Genomic DNA, 17043 nt, shown 5'->3' on the forward strand with positions numbered 1-17043 from the left:
AATTTGAAAGTTTAGTCGGGCCGAAAGTAATTTCATTACCTATACATATAGAACGAAATTTTTTTAAATCATATGAAAAAAGATGAGCAAAGACGAGGGCCTGCCTGCTTATCTTGTGCTCTTCATTCTTCCAATATTCCATCTCGATCCCTTCACCGCCGAGTCAAGACTCAATATATCTTCTTACTGGGTTCACTCGTCTAGACTGCGTATGCTGCTCCTTCTCATGTCGCATCCCGTAAGGGTTCCTTAATTGTATATCTTTAATGAGGTTATGTAGAGGTTCCTTGAATTCTAAATCCAAACAGATAGGCAAGTGGGTGCAATTTGCACAAGAACTAAGACCGTGCTTTGAAAGTACATTTTTATAAACAAAATTTCATGCCATTGAAACTAATCTCTACTCACAAAATACCCCAAAATCTAAGAGTAACACCATTCAAAAATGACCATATTTAACATTAAACGTTGTTAATTTAGTTGAAACTGCAGCATCTCTCATTTGTTAAAAGAAGACACACCAGAATTAGTTTATTTCGTCCAAAATACTCCATGCATGCAAATCTGTGATCATGGATAGTCGCCGATATTTTTTTGTTTTCGCGGTTCTATCACGAGAAGTGTAGAAAGATCGGGATCTGCGTTACGTATCTTCTCGTGGTTTCAATCACGATCAAAGTAGCCTGTCGCATGTTCTCTGCAGAAGAGCTGTTGTACTAAGTGCCCCATTAAAGATCCTTTAGCATTCCCGTATAGTTCAGAAGAACGATCAACTCTAGTGTTCTGATAAATCTTTGGTCACAGATATGCTGCGATGAATATATGCCCCGCAGATTTAGTCGACAATGAATGACAACATTTCAGATTAAGCTGTGTAATTTGGATAAACGGTACTTTAGAGGTACTTTGCTTGGGTAAAACTAATAGCGAATTTGAATCGAATGCGCGTGATGATCGCCCATCAGAGTTTTTAGTTCTGATGGCCATGAGAAACTCGATATTCGTAGCAGTAGGTCTAAGGATATATTTTGTGATTATTCAAATTTATGGTAACGGGATCCAATTTTCTGGCTACTCAGACACGGGGAAAGTTTGCAAAAGTTTTCTCGCATACTCACGCGTAACTTTGCTTGTGCCATAAGAATAATGTATAATTAAAAAATAACGAAGAATACCGATCAGGAGATTGTCTTATGATGCGCTTTATTACACTTTAAAAAATCCAAGACCGCGAAACGGAACTAGTCCTGATAGTTTAATCCTCATTCTGCACGTTGCGAGCCACAAGACGTTATATCTCGTGTCATCCGGTCTACCGAACGTGTAAAATATGGATGCCAAATTCTTTCTCAGCTTTTCACGAAGGTTCCTATAACGAATGGAGTTCAGGATTAACCAAGTGATAAGCAAAATCTTTGCCGAAATTGAAGTAACGATGAGAAGATTGGTGGGGTCAATTCTACGTCAGCTTATATGACTCCCTTCCCTTAGCAATAGTCAGCAATTTCAATCAACTTTATGTGATTCCGCAAATGATTGCAAAAAAAAAGTTTTCCCCGCTGAATTCGAAAGAAGAAAGTGAGAATTTTATCGATAAACGTTATGCGAATACAAGTTTTCAAGAACTTCACTCAAGGAGAACAAAAATTTTCATCCCTACTGCTTACGTGACATGGATGATCTCATACAAACACCGAGATTTTGGTTACCTAATGCGTAATAATCATTAAAGAGTCATTTGGATTGCCAGAAAAGTTCCTCTAAACACTTCATCGGTTTTACCAAAATAGATAGTGCTCTTCAAGCTGGAGTGATACCAGATTGAAATTCTTTGACACTCAACGAACCAATTGTTCAACAATAGTAAGTTATTCATAACATTGTTCACAGTGGTGGCCTCTCCATTCGTGGCGAGAGGTAAACTTGATATCAAACTGATTTCATTCATGTTTTCACCGTCGCTAGAAACTCAGCCGGAATCACTGGTCATGAGAGCTGGTAGATGCAGTAAGTTTATAAATGGCTGTCGAGCTTTTACTTTCACCAGGCAATTGCCTGCAGTTGGTAAAGCCTTGGGATCTTCAAGTTCCCTGCTTTCAGAATTCGTACCGAATTCTGAAAGCTCTGGGTAAAGCAGAACCCAACTTCCCTGCAATGTGAACAGATCGTTATTGCTTTCTGTCGGTACTGCGGCAGGTGATTCGCGAACGGTATCATCAATCTCGGTGCTTTATATTGGTCTAGTCGTCGTTGCTTCAAGCTTTCCAGATTAATTCTTGCTACCAGACGGAGATAACCATTTGTAGATAGAAATCTGAGTCCACTCAAGGTACCGTTGACTCTCAAAATGAGAGCAAACAATCGTCGATAATAGTTTTGGTTAGCTCACTGAATTCAAACTTCAGGATAGGACAAAGATCAGCACCATGACCAATCAGTGATAAACAACGAGAAGCGCGGAACGTTTACTTGAATTGAATTTCAGTACTGACTTAAAAGCTGAATAATTTCACAGATTGATTTTTCAGGAATTAATGGATACCTTAACGTGTACAGGCTTACAATTAAAAGGAGACCATCCAGGACGACTCATTTATCAGTGTCTTGAGGTAGTTGTGATCACTGTCAGTGTATTAGTACCATAAGTGTTCCTCATCCTACTTTTGTACGGCTATGCAGGCATCTTCGTTGACCAAAATTTGTTAGCAATCGAAGCTACTTTAGTTGTAAGCAGCCTAAAATAAGAAAACATCAGTAAAACTTGATATACCAGTTCACCAGTCATCCTTGACAATCTGAATTCCAACATAATTCACGCATCAGGCTTGTACGAGCAGTGTTTCAAAAATTGCATAGAAGTGTTGTTCTTTAGAAACTATTGAAATAATGGCGGGAAATAAACTTCCGAAACCATCAGTCTTCCGGTGACTTTTTGAGAAAACAAATCATTAAGCAGGAGAGACCGCAGCCTCGATCTACTCTACTTAACGACAAACGGTCCGTGCCAAGCTGTCTGTCATAACTCATAACTGCAGTTCTCAGCTGACTCAGCTGTTACTGGTTTCACCGACCAAATTACAACACCGCAGTACCCTTGCGATAGTTGATGACAATTATTTGTTTACAAGACAGTCACCGCTGATGCTGACGTTCAATCTGTCCAGTGGCTCCTTTGGGTTGATCAAATTCAGGAACGGTAATCGGTTTAGAATATGGTAATTTCTTCATTCTTTCAGGTCGTTGAGGTTGAGAAAAGGTGAGCTAATCTTTCATGAAACGTTGAACGTATGCAGTTTTGTTTTCATGGACGTGATCACGATTTTGTACACTGGCCAAACGTTTTCCTGTTAGTTTACCAACTGTCTAATCCTTATCTCTTGAACACCTGCCAAACGTTGTGCAATACTCGAGTTCGTGTATAATTTTGCAATGAATTACACGAACAATAAATCATGTTTTTGGACTCTTTTCGTTCAACTTGTTTGTTTTGTTTACTGCACTGGTTTCTGGTAGAAGAAGCATAAGTATATAAGCAGTCGTCGATGCTTTTAGTTTTGTAAGCAATCTGAGCGAACCAGAAATTCACGACTCGCTGCGTCTCTGGGTAGGTTGTCCTTAACGAGTAGGAAATTAAATTGACTAACTTGGCAGCGTTGCGCACCGGTTAAGCGGATGAAGAGAACCGAGTGTTTCTGCAACGCTGTGAAACTGTGTAGGAACTTTGAAATGCGGTCGAAAGTTGTAACTGTGGGAACAGGGCCACCGTCTCTCATCTGGCGTTTCCAACGAAGCCATGAATCATTCTAATACTCTTTTTCCCAACCCCAGAGTGTCTTAAAAGCCCTCTGCTCGTGGGCTTTCCACTGTGCTTTGCCGGGTGCAAACGTTAAGCTCAAACCCGCCAGCATTTGAAAACATAAAACAAAGTTTCTCCGTGTTCTTGCCTTTTCTTTTTTTTTTTTCTCTTTTTTTTTGCATCGGAACGATTATTTCAGGAATTCAACGCTTGGCCTCGGTTGCAGAGTTAATGGAAAGCATATTGTACAGCTCGTCGGACATCACGAACGTCAATTGTACACGTGATTTTATTTTAAATTCGTGCCAATACAGAATACGATTATTTGTCTCCGTTCTAGAGTTGTATTATGGATTCTTGCGACACAACGATGTGGAAAAGAGAATAAGTACTAGCATAGCTCGACTTGCATAAACAGGGCTCGATCTACTTTGTCCTGTTCGCTTTTCCGTGCACTGCTGCCGCATTTCTTTCTCTTATAGCGGGCAAAAAGTCGCCGCCAACCTTCCAACAACTATATGCAGGCACTCATGAATACGGCTTATCCGGCCTCATTCGGTGTATGCATGTACATATATAGGGAAATATTTCACGACTCGGGATTTGTAATGAATATGCTTGGAATAGAGAAGTGCGACGGCAGCTGGGTCGCAGAAAAAGTTTTAGAAAAAGCATCGCAATAACCGGAATACGGAAATCGTGAAGCCGCTCAGTTCCGCTAGAATTAAACGGGTAGCTCTGCTGATGTAGGACAGTATGGATGAAAAGAGATGGGGACATATCTTCTTTAATAAGTCGCAGTCCGTAATCCTTCGCTGCAGCTTCTGAAAGAAACTTGAAGAATTGTATTTCGCCGAATCCCGCTTCCACTGGCCTGCTTCTCGACCTCGACTAAACTCCAGTCTCTGAGACGGACAAAAGCCGATTTGCTAATCTCTCGATCCCCACAGACTCCGACTGCTGCACCATTAATCCCGCTGATCGATGGAAATCTGTCCTGAAGTAGTCTGGAAACCAGTTTTAATAATACAAGTCTACGAAATGTGAGAGAATCGATTGCTCGCTTCTTATTCCAGAACGCCAGATTGCAAAAATTCCTCGGACGAAAGTTCAGCTTTTACGTTTCCCGTTTTGACATCATATTCAAGACTATCCACCATTTTCTGATCTTCTAGAATAACACCTATTTGGACTCCGCCACTTGGAAGTACTTCGATAGCCTTGGCATGCCCCATTTTCTGTATAATTCGAGGATTTTGGTGTATTCTGCTCCGGGTTTAGGGAGCTCAAGATGAGGTTAAGGTCTAGACTCCGGATCCCAGACCTTAGACGCTAGTCCTGAGAGGCTCAGCAGCTCACGAGGGAAAGATGGGGTGGGGGACTCAAGTGGTCGTTGTGGCGTATAATACACACGACACATCAAAGTGCAAGGGTTGCATGCAGTTAATCTGAGCTGTGAATCAGGCCTCGATCAAGGTCGAGGTAGACGTAACCGACCCTGAATAAGACGGGAGAAAAGCTCGAGTAGAGGTACGTGCTCAACGGTGCAGCTGCTCTCGTTTTCAGATAGGTGGTTCGAGAGCCACGCTGCATTGAAGATCGCGAGATGCAAACAGCTGCGTTAATTAGTGGTGCAAGAATAAAAAGAGACCCTGCTCACGGTCGAGTTGCAAACTCTCGATTAAAAAAACCCTCGAGCAATGGTATTCCGGAACAAGAAAAAAAAATAAAATAAAATAAAATTAAAAAAAAAAAGAAAATATGGAAAGAATGACTCTCTTCACCGTTGGTGATAAAAGAATGTGACCATGCGTTGTGGCCGACAAGTGGAGCGAAACCTCGGCGGATACTTCGCACACCGTCGCATACTGCTTGCACAAAGCACATGGAGTAAGCTCCGTGCGTTGGGCACACCATTCGACTACGAGGTGGCTCGTGGTAGGCGTCCACTATGTGCTAGGTGGACTGCATGTGTGGGTTGGATTTGGTGTTGCTGCAATGCGGAACGGCCAGGCATCGTTGCACCTGCAACGCGTCGCGTCCTACGGACACGTGACTTACTCCACTCCGAGCTTTGCCTGTCCGGGTAAAAGCGAACCGTGCACCCGCATTCGCAGATATTGTGCAATCCGCATACTTTTTTTTGGATCGATTGACATGGAATGGCTCAAGCCGCGTTCGAAGAGCACTTCTGATTCCAGAGATTGTATATCTCTGCTTGGCATATCCATCACTCGATGAAACGAAACGAGTGTACACGGTTCGGTAAAAGCTTCAAGTGGTCAACTGATGAATAGGAAAAAGAGTTTACATACAGCGCGGACTTGCGCGTAAATATCGTCGAATTTGTGTTACTTGAATTTGGAAAACCTGGTAAAAAGCAGAGATGGTGTAAATCAGAGACTGCGTGAGTTCGATTGAAACGACATGGCGCATGAAGGGTTTTCTACAGCACATTAACCTTGATTTACGATTTAGAATATTTTTCATGATCGTAGTGGCGTTTTCAACTGCTAACCTTGAGCTGAAACGAAGGTTCGGGAACAATTTTAATCACATTTTTCCTCCAGTTTGCACGTCTGAAGCTACGTCAACCTTGGCTGATACCGTATCCTCTGTTATTTGATCAGGCATTTCTCATGGCCAGTAGTTTTCGGACACGAGTCGAGGTTAATCACAGGTTTTGGCAAGGTGAACGAGTATACGGTAGGTGGTTAGAGTTAACGAAGGAAGAAGGCGGCTGCGTATCCTGTACTGCCAAAAAACGCGGTCAAGGATACGAGGGCTAGAATTAACGTCAGAAATGATTGGTGCCAAGCTTGCGGTATAACACGCGACTTTGTTTCACCCCAAGGGTATGATTTTTATCGGCTGGCACTTGGCAGTGATAGTGGTTAATCGCAAGGGTGAAACACGCGTCTGGATAAACGCACTGTGATTGAACGCAGCCTGTTATCCGCAGCGGAAACCTTTTCCTGATCGGACTCTGCGACGAGTAGAGCTCGTTACCAGTGGCAGATGCATTATCCAGATCAACGGAACACTCGGGCCAGCTCCTTACGACCCTTTTCTAATTGTCCATTGGAACTGTCGAGCTTAGCGAAGAATGATGAGGACTGCGTTTACAGGCTGATGGTGGTGGCTGGTAATCGATACTTGGAGTGGTACGAGGCCTGGAATTCCAACGATACTAGCTGCGTCGCGATGCCTTCGCTTGTTTATCAATTGCAAAAAAAATTTCACGCTTTCCGTATCGAACCCGGCGATTCATCCAGGCTTCCTGCCGATGCTGTTCCTGCGCCTCACGCGAAGTGACGAATTATTCTGCCATCGCCGTGCGGCTGTTAAAAATAATTGCTTTTCATTGTTCTCTCCAGGCAGCGCGCGGTGGTGGAAAACCCGCTGCGAAATAATTGCACGTGGTCTTTCATTTGTTAATTGAAGTCAATGTCGTCTCCGCTAATGAGTCCTACGGTTCCTGAAAGGGGAGTCAACGAAGCATCGTATTGCTGAAGAGATGAATAAATTCAGTGAATGTATAGAATATAGGTAGATACTCACGTCTCGAAAAGAAAGTGCCGTAGGTGTAACTCACTGATTCTCATCGTTCCGTGATACGTATTGTTCTCAGCACATCGTGAAACATTGAACACATCTGACTTTCACGGAAAAATTTCGCCGTTTACGGGTTTTAAAAGCCACCAAAAAATAACGGACGCACCCTCCGAGGGTGAAAGCTCTGCGGATGTTATCGTGAATAAAGTCCGATTGGTATGATCGCAAAAAAAAATCACGTCAATATCGAGACATTCCAAGAAATAAGTCTTTGGTTAAGACTTGAGGGTGGTTTCGACCACACAAACAGCCATATTTGCTCTTAATAAAAATGTTTTTCTAATGCATTTTTACATGCGACAACGTATCACGGAACGGAGAAAATCGATGATTTACAGATCTCGTACTTTTCTAATTGGAAGTCTGCTGCTATGGCGACTTGATTTCCTAGTAAGGAGATACAATTCCTCACTCGAATCGTAAAATTTTTCTGAACCTAGTTGTGGGAAAAATGATAAGTAATTTACAGGGAAGAATTTACCTTGATAGTGGGAAAACATAAGATACGACGAAACGTTGTTTGAAGGATGAATTCCTTTTACTCTCTGCAAGAATCCTTTCAGACAAATCTTTACGAGGTGCTTCGATGCTGAATATTGCAAGGATGGCTCGCTCAACTTGAAAGTAGATGTTTCTATTCTTCCTGCATCGATACGGGTGCTATTATAAGTGAAAAAGATCACAAGATTTCTGATTACAAGACTTTCCCGAACTCTTGAGTAAGATATAAAACAAACTACTCGGATACTTTCCAACTTCTTTTATATCCAGATCAAACTTTTTCAGTTAGTATAAGTCTAGTTATAGATCTTTCAGTTCGCGTGAACTGTAAAGGTTATACCATTGGCTACAAAAATCCTTGCCATGCGGTTTCTAGAAAAACAATTTATTGCAATTACTGACCGATTTATTTATGCTTTGAATGTTTGTATAAAATAAATTATCGTAACAAAAAAGGAATACGGAAATTTAAAGTACAATCATACAGGTATATAAATCTATACGGTCCGGTTTTCTGGTTATATTATTATCATTATTATTGTTGTTATTGTTATTGTTATTCTTTTCTCCATACTATACAGTTCAGTACGGTATACTATACATCTTCGCCATTATACATTTACTATTTACAGTACACTTATCATACCTTATTTCGATTTATACTCTTGATGATGAATTTACCGCTGCGTCAATCAGCTTGGTTTTTTTTCTTTATGTTTTTTTTTTTTTTTTTTTTGGGTAAAATTTATTATGAACCAATTAAGTGTATAATTATACGTTTTCTTCAAAGGTTGAATCGTATAAAACAAAACAGTAGATCAATCGCTGCTGCAATTAACCTCAAAATTTTCACTCGGTCCATTTGAAAATGTGATAATTCAATTTTTGGTCAAAATCAAAGTCACGAATTTTCAAATCACAAGCCGTTCCCAGTCACACTTCATTTTTGGTTTCTCGAAAACTCATCTCCTCGGCCAATGTACAGATAAAAATTTTTGTTTTCCACCCTATTACACAAAATTGTTCAAACTTTTACTCCGATTCAAACATCCTCTCCTCAAGCATATACCTTGTGAATCGTGGATATTTTTTTTTTCTTCCGTTCACAGTTCAATACCATCTTAAATACGAATACATAAGCGAAATTTGAAAAGTTTTCAAAACTATTATAGTACAATTTATGATTGTCTACGTTGCTGCACGCTGCGCTTTAATAACGATTTGCAAGATTAGTCGAATAATTTAGCGCATTTTCCATTGTGCCGCGATAACTGTTCGTTCAATCGTTTATTGCATGGATAATGATCAACCGCGGAGCTACTCTTTCTCTTTCATATTTTTCGTTCAAGATATTATCTCATTTTTGATTGTACACTTAATATATATATATACATATATATATACAATATATATATATATATATATATGTATACGTTACATACATACGTAATCCTACGGTGTATATGTTAGCGATTAGTGATAATCGTGTAAAAAATTTTACCTTTAATGTATCTAATGTAACGTCCTATGAGCGTGGTTTTCAATCGTGACACACGATCGACATAATTATACCTAATCCGTTGATCGAGAATTTTGCTTAATTTATTTGTATAGGGTAACGTTGGGCTATTAAACATGACATTCGAAGTTTACTTAGTAATTTTTTACCAAACATTGCCACAACGATTTAAGGGTACGTGGTACTCCCACCTTTACCAACCGAGCAGACTCACTTTTTTCTTTCTACATTAAATAAACAAAGAGAACACACCGCACATTTTTTGGCGATTTTCAGTATATGAGTAACTTTCCTGAATTCCACTATGAAAAAACGATGCACCGTAGAAATTTGAACCCTTTCCCTTCGTTTGTTAATTCAACATAGGAGGAAAAAAAAGTGAGTTTGCTCGGTCGGTAAGGGCAACGGTACTGCATACCCTTAATAATATGTATCAAGCTGTGTTCCTTTTATCCTTTCATTATTTTTTACTCCCTTCGGACAAAGCTGTTTACAACATTGCAACATCCGAATTTCTCTCACGATTCGCATCCTGTATAATACGTTTTTATTAATTTCTTCCATTTTTATACAAAGACATTTACACTTTTCGTAATTATATTCACATTTATCCTTCGCTTCTACAACATATTAATTACGGGTACAAGAAAATTGGGCAGCTAATTGAATTCATACGGATTTGATTTTTATTTCCTTTCGGTTTAATATGCATTGGTCGTTCGACGCTTAAGTCAAAAGTGCAGCTCACGCAATTATCGTATTAAAATTTCGCGACGAATGATATCGAAAATGTGAGAAAAAAAGAAAAAAAGACAACAATAAAAACAAAAAAATTTCATATAACCGAATCGCATTAACTGCACCTCGTCTTTAGCAGGTCTTAATTAATTAATGTGCGTTTGTTACATTTTGTACGGATTTAGATGTATTTATTTACGTAATTAAATCTCCGATTGGTGCGTAAAATTTACGGTAAGTAATGCGAATACATCAAGTGAATTTATACCGTCATCGTATTCATACCTCGTTTGGTCTATTTCTTGGCTATGTTTGTTTTATTCACGGCGAAGGGTGACCAGTAGAGGTTACAATGTTCATCGTTCCTCTTTAGTTTCTATTTTTTATTCGCATATTTTACGTATTTGCGTTTTGATTATGCTGCCCGACAAGACATCGTCGCTTCCGCACGGTGTAATATAAGGTATCTATACCATAGGTACCTATAATAATATTGCATATAATAAGGTCATATATGTATACATGTATATTATGGTATATTATGCACAGGTTTACTTACTTTTCATCAAAATATTGCTTATTTATTACAGCATGGGTTTCTCACGATCCATATATTATAGATGGGTATGTACATTCACCTAAGTATACGGTATATGCATGGGTACATACACCCACACCCACACCCACACACACACACACACGCACATACGTATATGTATACATTAGAGTGAGCCAAAAACACTAACCTGTCGAACCTATGGTCTCAAAAGGATCTATTTACTGAGAAAAAAATTCTCCCGTTTGAAAAAATGTTTTTCGTAGTAAATGGGTCACTTTAAGACCATAAATTCGATAGGTTGGTTTTTTTTTTTTTGGCTCACCCTAATATATGTATAGGTATGTATCACATACAGTGTACTACCGATAAGGTATTATCATTATCATTATTTTCATCGTTATTATCATAGATTTCACGTTAAACCTATATTTTATATTGTACGTAACATTATTACATTCCACGACATCGCGATCAGCCAAGTTTATTAATGTTACACACATTTCGTTTCAATTTAATTATCATATGTCAGTATTGAGATTCAGGAATCTTAAAATTTAGGAAGATTCTTTTATCGGTTATTATTTTTTCTTTCCTTCTCTTCTACTCTTTGGTATCAATTAAAGCCGCAATTATTAAAATTGTGTTTTTTTTGAAATTTAAATTTCACTCATTTTTTTTTTCATCAAATGAAACTAATAGAAGAAAAGATGCAAAAAAAAAAAAAATTAAACCTACTATGATCAACAAAATTAGACGTATTCAATATCGTTGCAATTAATTTTTCTTTTTCACTCACCTCGTGCAGTTATACTTCGCATTTTCAAAATTTCATTTTCGTCCCGCTATCTGTCGCGAAACAGTTAATTAACGGTACAAGCGGTGGCATTAGCATTTTCAATTCGTGAAAATAACTTCATGTCCATTAAAACCGAGGGACGTAACTTGAAAAGAGCGATACGACATGTTTGTGTGTCCGTAATTCGAAAAATTTTTTCAATACACGCATGTTTTTGTACGGAAAGGTGAAGCAGCGACGGTAAAGTGTGACTTTCTTTTTATGGTCTTCGAAATTTTGACTTTCTTTCCCTCCATTCACGCCTTTCTTCGTTCCGTCGTTTCGTTCCTCCATTCCATTTTTAACTTTATTTTTTTCCTCTTTCGTAAAACTCTCACGTTTCTTTCTACCCTTTTTCACTTTTACCTTCAAATCTTTGTGTAAACGGTTAATTTGCGTGAGAATCTCGCGTTTCCAGCACAGTTTACGAGCTGAAAGCGAGCTGCTCGCTTGTTCCGTAGTCGTAGTTCACTAATTATTATACACGTCGTGTCACATGAAACCTCGGAGCGAAGTAATTTTCAAATTAAACACATAAACACCGAATGTATATATACAACCGTGTTATTCTTGAATATTCTAAATGTTGATCAGTTTTACTACTTTTCTTATCTTTGTACCAGTTTCACACGTTTGCTTATCTAATTTTGGAGCACTGTTATCTTTCACGATTACAAAGAATCGTTAAACTCGGGACGGGGTTGAAATTCCGACTTTGAAAAATTCCGAAAGCGCCGAAATCCGAATTCTTGGGTGGTGAAACTTAAAGGAATCAAACATTGACGAAAACTTCAAAGATTCGAAAGGGAAAAATTCCGGAAGGGTATAAAAAGTTCCAAAAGTGCGAAAATGAAAAAAAATTTTAAATCCGAAACATAGAAATTCTAAATGATTTCGAAGATTTTCAGTTCTGTGAATTTCTGACTTGCAGAAATTTCACCACTTTGATCTTTGTTTGTTTTGGATTTCCGATGTTCTTACGTTCAGAATCCTAGTAATTTTGATTTTCGATTTCTCTCATTATTCACACCCACACGTTGACTAAACTACGCTCTGTGAGTATATTTTAATTTTCGGAATTTCACTCTATCGAAACTATTTTTCTGATTTTTGCTCTATCGGAACTTGAAGAATCTTCAAAATCTTGCATCTAGTAACTTTGAACTTCGAACTAGACGCTTTCGGAACTTTTCAAATTCGGAACTTCAACCTCGCCCCGATAAATTCGATAAAAAATCGGAGAAAAATTAAACGTAAAATTCGCTTTTAATCTTATTCTTATTTTTCACGGACGTAGAAACAAAATAGAAAATAAAACAAAAGGTCACAATTTCAATTCTTCTCCCGAGAAACAACAAGAATTATATCGCGTCACATGCGGCACGGGTATTTTTGAGTATCGAGTAACAAGATTTTTCATAACATGCGTGTAAATATAATAAAGAATTTTTTGTCCGGGCATGAAAAAAATATATTAAGACTCACGTGTGTTTTTAAAAAATTAACCAACGTATGAAAATAATAATAAACCACGTTAATTCACGCAACGGTATGATAATTAAAACGAAATCACGTCGACGCAACGGTGCCGATGAATTGCAAACAAAAGTTGAATTCGTATCATAATGTTGATTAGTATTACACGATCAATGGGATGTAAGCGTAATGATAACAATAACAATGATAATGACCGAAGTTTCGACTGCTCGAAAATGTTTTATCGACATAATCCTCAAATGCACGACACGACTATAAAATAATAATAATAATAATAATAATAATGAAACGAACGGATGGTTTTAACATTCAGTCCTGTGTTGCATAATGAATCGTTTTGTTTTGCTTTTGGAGATAAAATCGACATGACTAGAGAATTTACGGAAATACAAAAATAAAAATAAAAATTCTAATACAGCTGAATTGACCGTCAATATCGCGGTTTCTCATTATCTTAATTGTTACAGTATAATCGTTAGATTTCATTTAGTTCTTTTCTTAGCTATAACAATCGATACAGAGTACGTAAGGTATACATAGTAGATTCGAATAGCATGCTGAGAATTTAATCGTAAAAATATGTACATCAATTTGACGCGGATATCGGTTGAATTTCGTTTACCATTTCCTCGTATTTACATATAAACGGATAGATTAATTATTTCTTTGTGTACTACTATCAGATTTTTCAAACTTATCGTACGCTGAAAATTTCCCAATCCGTGGGTAAAATTTATATTCAATGTCAGCAGAATATTTCACAGGTATTATTAAAGGTGAGCTGCACGATCCGCGATTCAAAATATAAATTGCAATTCTCAATAATACGTTTTTTTTTCCAGTTATTAAGTATCACCTTAGTTCATTTTTTTTTTTTTTTTGTTTTTTTGTTTTTTTTTTTCTCCATACATTTTGACTATTATTCTTATAACCGTTATTGGTTAATGTTATTATAATTGTTATTATCGTACAAATTTTCAATGTATAATACACGTATGATAATCTAAACGCCCTATGTTATCTAGTATTGCATTTGATTGTTGACACGCAGGGCTTAATCGTCATTTTCATGATGAAGAAGAAAAAAATTATCTACTCTTATTATTGAAATTGGAAGAAACGGTTTTGATTATTTGCGCCAAGCCTTTTCAACGCTTTCGGTATTGTATCAATAATAATAATAATAACAACAACAGCAACAATAATAACAATAATAATAATAATAATAATAATATATTGTTTTCGTGTAGTGAATTATTTACAGCTTAATATTTACAATTCGGTATTATCGAAAACATATTTTCTGTTATCTTTTTTTTTTTTTTTTTCCTCTTTCATTATTCTTCACCTCGGTTTCCGATACGAAATTTACAGATTAAGCGGACAAGGATATCGAAATTACAGTGAAAATAAATCGACTATGGATTATTTTAAAAAAGCTCTTGTACATTTTCAAATAAACAAGTGTTTTGGGACTGAACGTTTCATCTCCATTTTCTTTTTCTCGGTAGAGTTTTTACTCTCGATTAAAAGTATAACCGACAATAATTGCAAGAACAGTAAACTGAAGAGGTGATTTTTTGGATCGGGGAAAATATTATTGAGCAATATTAGTCGAACAGAAATAAAAAAAAAAAAAATAAATACAGACTTTTCGGTAAAAATCGTAATTATTGCATCGGTATCTCGGCATCCATTCGACGAATTATTGCCAAATTATTGATAAATGGTAAGAATCATAACGGTATAGTAACAACGATCGATATTATAATCCCCACATAGAATTACACGTATTTATCTAAAAAATGAAATAATCGATATTACGTATTGCTATTACATTAGAATCAATCGTATCATTGTACTCGTATAATTACTTCGCTTAATCGTTAAGTATATTCCGTAATATCACTTTTGAGTATTTCCCAAATTTTTTTTTTTTTTCTTTTCTCTCCTTCTCTCTTTCTCTTCTTCTTCTTCTTCTTCTTCTTCTTCTTCTACTCGTTTCCACTCCGTTTCTTTTTCTTGTTGTTACCGTTGATACAATAACGAATAGCCGAAAGAGACGAAATATTATTAAACGATATTGAAAATCATGAATAATTAATTCACGCGATGTAACGAACATTGAAAATATCATAATTCGAGTCTTAGGCCGTATCAACATAAATTTTATCACGCGCGAACAACTTTCTCACAATCAGAGGGTAACGTATAATAAAAATATAACTGGAATCGTTGCCCCGCAAATATCCCCAGCTATTAAAAAGACAGTCCTGATAATAATGATAATAACAATTAATTAAAGCTTCAAAGTATCACTAGCCGCAAACGATTATCGATTAATACACCTCTTGTTTTTTTTTTTTTTTTTTTTTTGTTTTTCGTATTCACATAACATGCACGTACAATGTACACATGCTTTAAATGTGTTGATAACACAAACTATCGCATGTTATGGTACAGAACGTCTAACGAATGCATATGGGAATAAAATGCCAATCAGTTTCATTAAAAATCTCTCAATCCCTCACTTTCGTTCCTCTCTGCACACAAGTAATAAATAATCTTCTTATTTTACTGTACATAAAAAATATATCGTAAAACCCTTATGACATTCGGTTTTGTCAGACGCATCGAATTTCCACACACGCATATTCATCGGCCAGATAAATGAATTTTGTTGATTCGAAATAATGATTCACAAAAATACGTGGCGATAATTAATGTTTTTCTTTTTTTCTTTTCATCTTTCCCTTCTTTGATTTGGTGTAAATAGCTGCGAAGCGGTTCGCTTAAGCCTAAACTTTGGCAATAGAATATATGGTGCATTCGTATCGTGTCGTTATTGTTATTATTAACTATTATTATGTCGTGATATATGATATATACATATACATATATATATATATATATATATATATGTATGTATATCGTTATCCCGTGTATCGTTACATCTATCATAAATACATTTACATACATATTATATGTTATATTATATTTTATATCATATCATACATTCGTCTCTCATATATATTTGTGTACATAGATGACTATTCATATTATTGTGTATAAGATAAACATTGCAAACATTAATTTGGCAGAATTTTAGGAGTCGTTTTTTATTTTATTTTTTTTTTTTTGGTTTGTTCATGGGACGAGCGGAGTGACTTAAAACCTAAATTTTGTCTCATCTCAAAGACTGCTTCCAAATTCGCTCGATCTTCTCCCATCGTTGTGCCTCATGTAGGTCTCAGAGTAGATGCTCTTTGTCCGATCATCGTACCTGGGAATAAAAGAGATATGGAAACCCCGGTGAAACTTTTAAAAATTAAATAATGATAATAATATAGTGATCGCGGACATCCGCCATTCAGAGGGGAGGAAAACAGCTTGGTAAATTATCCATTTTCTTTCGAAATTCGAATCGATAAAGGAAACTGAAGACGTAAATAAGGACACGTAGGAAAAATAACCGAACTATTTGATAGGTATATTATATGAGGCATTCCACACCGAACTGACCTACTTATGACTCTCGGTGTCGGTAATTTTCTTTATTTTTAAGTATGACGTAGAGTTGTCGGAAAAAAAAATATATAAATTAAAATCTTTCTTCAGGTTTCTTGTTTCTTCGGCTTCGTTTTTACTTCTCCCAAAAATATGAGAACCCAATTTTCGGTTGAACAGCAATTTGTTACGAATGAAAATTTTGCAGAGCGAGATGGAAGAGAGAAAGACTTTGGTTCATCAGTTGTAGGCAAAACAAGTAATTGAAACGTCGGAAAAAAAACAAAACTAAGATACAAATTTGTATTTTTGAAATTTACATTTAATTCGATTTTTCACATTTATTAATTACTTGTTTCGCCCGTAGCTCCCAAACCAAAAACTTGCCCATTTTCATCTTAGTCTCGAAATTTTCGTTTTGCAATACAGAATTCACGAGAAGAATTCAAAGGCAATCGATCAGGGCTATCACTTCG

At 36.8% G+C, this 17043-nt stretch overlaps 1 protein-coding gene across 7 annotated transcripts in view; it reads right to left on the reverse strand.

The window, feature by feature from the left end:
* Nucleotides 1-8951: 8951 nt before the first annotated feature.
* The window catches only part of LOC124299908 (octopamine receptor beta-2R), a 166808-nt gene continuing 158716 nt past the window's right edge, over nt 8952-17043 (reverse strand). For all 7 annotated transcript variants that reach the window (XM_046753341.1, XM_046753340.1, XM_046753339.1 and 4 more), the window contains one exon: nt 8952-16343. In XM_046753341.1, coding sequence (XP_046609297.1) covers nt 16253-16343 — 91 coding nt within the window. In that variant the 3' untranslated portion in view covers nt 8952-16252. The remainder of the gene's footprint in view (nt 16344-17043) is intronic.

Source organism: Neodiprion virginianus, chromosome 3, assembly GCF_021901495.1.
Source record: "Neodiprion virginianus isolate iyNeoVirg1 chromosome 3, iyNeoVirg1.1, whole genome shotgun sequence".
NCBI lineage: Eukaryota > Metazoa > Arthropoda > Insecta > Hymenoptera > Diprionidae > Neodiprion > Neodiprion virginianus.